Raw genomic sequence first — 5,053 nt, 5'->3', positions numbered from 1 at the left:
TTTCTAGCGGGTACAAGTTAACTGATGGGTAGAAATTACATGTGTGGGTATGAGTAAGATTCTATACCTGCGAGAGTAACCCGACGGGTAGAATTTTATTTTGATGGATACGAGCATAAATCAATACTATCCGATGGTTATATACCTTTTGCGATCCCTAGTCCACGACATTCATCATCTACGCCTCCGTGCTCGATCCCCATGACCCCATTCTTGCCGACAATGCCAACACCGAATCGCATGGCCCCACAAGGAGCGCATTGTGCACTCATGCCACCATGTGGGATGTGGCCACAAGCCAGCGTGCACGAGCGAGGCACCTAAGAAGCACTCATACGCCATTGGCCAGTGCAAGGTAAAGATATATGCAGCACCGTAGTAGGTCTGTAGGTTCCTGCAGCATGCCAGAACTATGAGGACATCGCGTAGCACTCTCCCTCGGCCCGATGTCGGCTGCCCCAAAGGCGGTCACCACATCTGCTGCCGTCTCCACCAAACGTGCCTTATCTTAGTAGCTCCTCTTTTGATATATTCCTAGATCCATCACTGGCGAGAGGTGTCACCCATTACAAGATTTCTGGCCATTGTATCGGGGAAGACAAGGGGTCCGTTATCGTTGATGTGCGCCTACGCAAGATTGATGTTGAGGAGTAGATTTATTGAGTTTAGAGTGGGTTATATCTAGATTCTAGAGTATTTACCATCGGTGAATCCTTTTGGTGTGAGATTAAGCAGTGAATCTAGGCTTGATCTGATTTTTGCTACATGCTACTGAAATGAATTGGGATTTAGAGAGTGTAACATCGTTACGACACAGTAAAGAAAATCAAATCTAAGTTATTTCACTTTTGTTGTAATCATACATACACCATATCTAAAGATCATATATAGCAATGACCTCAAGAATATTTGTAAGAGCATGTGTAGCAACAAGCCAACAATATCAAGAGTCCTTTTAGGAGCATGATATTTACTTAAGTTATAGTGCTCTCTCCATATATATGAATACACATGCATACAACCAATGTTTCCTAATATGTTACAAAAGCCATACATAATTGAGTTGGAAGTGTTAAATGTGTGTGTTGTTTTTGTTTTATCCATCTATAATAGTGGTGGCTCGAAACATAATAGGTGGGTCTTCTACATATAAAATAATGTATGACTACATACTTGTTTAGAAATATGATATAATTTGGTAAATCTTGTGATAACTTAAAACCACTAACCACTAAGCGAGTGAGGACCTATTTCACTTGTGATAAAAAATGAATATGTTACTCATTTATACGAGCACCAATAATAAAAATGCAATATGAAATTAGTCACAAAATTGGGCCTCATTTGAAAACCTAAGCCCACGTGGATGTCCCAACCTTTCCCTTGAGCAAGAAGCCCATGTCTAACTCAATCATGGGCCAAGTTTCTTTTGCATTTGGAAGCCCACACAAAGGAAAGGTCAACCGAAACCCTACCTTTTTCTTAAAGTGGCGGCTCTTGCACACTCAAGTATAGGCAGCTTTTTTCTCGAGTGTGGCGGCGCGTGAGACGGAAGCGCCGCACATCCATCGTCGCCTTCTTCCTTGCCTCAACAACTCATCTGTGTCATCAGTCTCTCCCTCGGCACGAGACTTCGGGTCCACTCACCATCAACACGCAACTTCTATCACCTTCGTCTCAACTTCAAGATCCACTCTCGGTTAGCTCAAAGATCCACTCTCGGTTAGCTCCAAGATCCTGTACAAGTTCTTCTCCTAGATCTATTGATTTGTACGGTGATAAGACTTGCATAGATAAGGTGTAGTCAAGTGGGTTGTGAGAGATTATGGTAATTGAGACTTAAATCAAGATTCTAGGGGCAATAACTGTATTCCATAATAGAACTAGAAGGCACAATAGGCAAGATAGTTGGTTAGATCACCAACCACAACATATCGACCCAACCACTTTTGTTGATTTGCTGGAGGGGGATTGCAATGACCGAAATGAGATGAAATTGAATGTTGGCAACACACTACGAGATCAAATCGTGCAAACTATTAGGCTTTCTATAATAGTTAGATGGAAATTTAAGGCATTGTTCATCATTATCAATATTTTAGATTAAACTTACATTTTTATAATTTTAGCTTATGTTACGTTTGATTATTTTCAGCCATGCCAACATCCCGGGGTACAAGGGCTATATGGTGTTACACATATGAGAAAGGACTTGTGGACATACTGAAAGAGCATGCTGATATCCCAATGTACAAAGCACAAAATGGTTGGACAACAGAGGGTTGGGTAAATATTACCAAACAGTTCAATGAAACATTTCCTTTGGCTTATTTTACAAAACAACAAATACAAAATAAGGAAAAGGAGTTGAAAGGGAACTATAAGATAATACAAGATGTCTTGAAAATTAATGGTGTTAGTTGGAATAAGTCATTAGGCATGATTATTGCTGAACCAAAGATTTGGCATGAAGTGATCAAGGTTAGTGATTTTTACTCTTTATAAAGTAAATTATGTTTGTGTTGTGTTTTCACTCTTTTATGAAGCTAACCAAAATATTGTTTTGTTGCATTTAATAGGGGAATGCCAAAGTTAGCAAGTTCAAAAAGAAGCCATTTCTTCTATATGAATACATGTCATCATTATATGCAGGTAATGCAACAAATGTTTCCTTTTTATTTGAGGTGATGGTAAAACATTTGATCATGGTTCTTGTTCTTGGCTCTTGGTTCTGTTTGGCTCTATAATAGGAGATGTTTTATACTATCTTGTATTGTCCTATTTGTAAGTAGATTTACGCTCTATTGTCATGACTCATATCGTCACCAGTCATAATTGACAGATTATGCCTTAGAGCTTGAATGGTATTTTAAGATCATAACTCTTAGCAATAACTAGTCAACATAGATTAACAACATCAATTAACTACTTCTTTAGAAGTAAGAGTGTTAAAGTTGTGTGGTAATTTTGCCTTTAGTCTAATATACTAGTATGCATAGAGTTCCTGCTAGCAGTCTAGCATCTAATTTATGTGTCCTAAATAAATTGTTTTTATAATAGGAAGTACCACTGATGGAGATTTGAATTTGACGTCAACTGAGCCTCCTAACAAAAGAGCTGGACCTCTAACTAAAAGAAGTCACTCTAAACAAAGTACACAGAACACAGTTGTTGTTCCTGATTCTAATGGCATCAATTTTGCTGGTAATGGTACCAATCCTTTTCCTCAAATCATGGGCTTAGAAATGAAATCTGCACCATCCAATCTCAATCAAGAGGAACAAGAAGACGCTAGCGGAAAAAAACGCAAGCAAACTCAAACGACGGCTAAACTTGTCGAACTCTTAGAGTTTAGAAAGAACCATATAGAGAAAAGTATGAAAGAGAAGAAGGAAAAAGAAGATGATTATTGTGTGGAGAAGTGCATTGATGTTGTGGATAGCATGAAAGATCTAACTGATGAGCAGAAGGCAGATGCTAACGAGCTCTTCCAATCTGAGATGAATCGACGGATATTTATGAAGACTAAAAATCTAAATGTTCGACTAATTTGGTTAAAGAAAAAAATTTCACAGGTATGTTTGTTGGTCATCTTAGTTTTATCTTTTGTTTGTAGCATTTGATATGTTTATTTTTCATCTTTTTTCTCCTCTTCTTCCATTATTCATCTTAAATGAACATGTATAATGAGAGAACATGATGCTAAGACTATTTTATTAAAAGGAGATAAGGTTTTTTATATTTAGAAGATGACCTACTATTGTGTTAAAAATGACATGGTGTAGTGTTCTACTTATCCAGTGCTCCAATTTTATTGACCAACCACATGCTACATATGTACGTTGTTGCTAGGTGTGTAGTTGGTGGCTATCCATTGATGCAAGTGATCTAACAAGCATCATGTTTCTTGACTTCTCATATGTTGTTGCACACTTGTCTTTGGATGTTGCCTATATGATTTGTTATGATTTGTTGTCAAAGGTTCACTAAGATATGGTGTTTATTGTCAAAGATACAACCATATATTGTATTGTCAAAGATGCAATCAATCTAGCTAGTGTCGTTTTTTCTTCACTAAGATATGATGTTTGCTGTCAAAGATTCACTGAAACAACAATAGTTGGGGTTGATTACAAACTAGTATGGTAATATACTAGTTTCATGTAGTTAGAATGCATGTACTACTTTGATTTTATTTCCCTATCATAGGTTGTACTTTTTTATGTTATATTATTTCAACTACCACTTGCATTTAAATTTAGTTGCCTACAGAGTAGTGTAGTGGAGTGCAAGTGAAGCATGGAGTACTATACACCTAAATGCTCTATCCTAAAATATTTTGAATTCATTGAAAATCTTTGAAACATTTTATATTTACTATTATCCTAATTAATTTTTATTTCTTATTTTTAGAACCAGTGAGAGATAAGGAACAGAAAGAAGAGAAGGAACACATGTGGGATGGAAGGCCTTTGGCAAATAAAACATATGCGATATGCCTTCATTGCTAATTAATGAATTTCTTATCATTTAGGATCAATTATATGCATTAACATTTAATTGTCTAATTTCATATTTTGGGTCCGAAGATGGATATTTTCGTCTAAAATTTAGAAACAATCATGTACTTTGCTATGTGTGGCCACACACATAATACTTGGTGTCATTATTGATCCTATAGACATAAATTATGAGCATTATTTAGTATCTCAATCTATGGATTGATAGAACACAATTGCTATTTTTAATGACTTATTTGGATTTCCCACTATTTTTTGGTATATTTCTTTGTTACATGGGATATCTTCTATGTCCACTTTTTATGTAGGTTTTCGAGAGGATGTGATAGTCTTCAACTTATCAACTTTTCTGAAATTCTATTGATATTTTTCTATTTTAGCCTTCTCTAAAGGAAAAATGTTCTCTAGTAACATTGTATAGTAAATGATTGGGGGCTTCCAAATGGATACTCAGGGACATGGTAAGAAAATGACGTGGTTTGCATCAACCATATAAAACCCTGATGAGGATGTAGCACTGTGGGATCTCGTTC

The 5,053-nt window shown here is 36.5% G+C and overlaps 1 protein-coding gene across 2 annotated transcripts; it reads left to right on the top strand.

The window, feature by feature from the left end:
- The first annotated feature begins 1,492 nt into the window (after window positions 1-1,492).
- Window positions 1,493-4,771, top strand: LOC103650508 (uncharacterized). 2 transcript variants are annotated; one of them, XM_008676090.4, is made up of 5 exons: window positions 1,493-1,699; window positions 2,156-2,481; window positions 2,580-2,652; window positions 3,061-3,575; window positions 4,414-4,771. In XM_008676090.4, exons 2-5 carry the CDS (start codon window positions 2,158-2,160, stop codon window positions 4,420-4,422), a joined length of 921 nt encoding a protein of 306 aa, XP_008674312.1. In that variant the 5' UTR covers window positions 1,493-1,699; window positions 2,156-2,157; the 3' UTR covers window positions 4,423-4,771. The 2 variants fall into 2 exon arrangements, with proteins under 2 accessions (XP_008674312.1, XP_008674311.1); XM_008676089.4 differs by having other exon boundaries at window positions 1,506-1,722.
- Window positions 4,772-5,053: the final 282 nt, after the last annotated feature.

The sequence above is a fragment of the Zea mays genome, chromosome 3, assembly GCF_902167145.1.
Source record: "Zea mays cultivar B73 chromosome 3, Zm-B73-REFERENCE-NAM-5.0, whole genome shotgun sequence".
Taxonomy (NCBI): Eukaryota; Viridiplantae; Streptophyta; class Magnoliopsida; order Poales; family Poaceae; genus Zea; species Zea mays.
The sequence above is the reverse complement of the archived record's forward strand: the minus strand, read 5'-3'. Positions and strand labels throughout refer to the sequence as shown.

Bases quoted from the DNA above. Each gene is read 5' to 3' on its own strand.
- LOC103650508 (XM_008676090.4), top strand. From the start codon at position 2,158: ATGCCAACATCCCGGGGTACAAGGGCTATATGGTGTTACACATATGAG. The intron at 2,482-2,579 runs GTTAGTGATTTT...TGCATTTAATAG, and splicing joins TTTGGCATGAAGTGATCAAG to GGGAATGCCAAAGTTAGCAA. The intron at 2,653-3,060 runs GTAATGCAACAA...TTTTTATAATAG, and splicing joins CATGTCATCATTATATGCAG to GAAGTACCACTGATGGAGAT.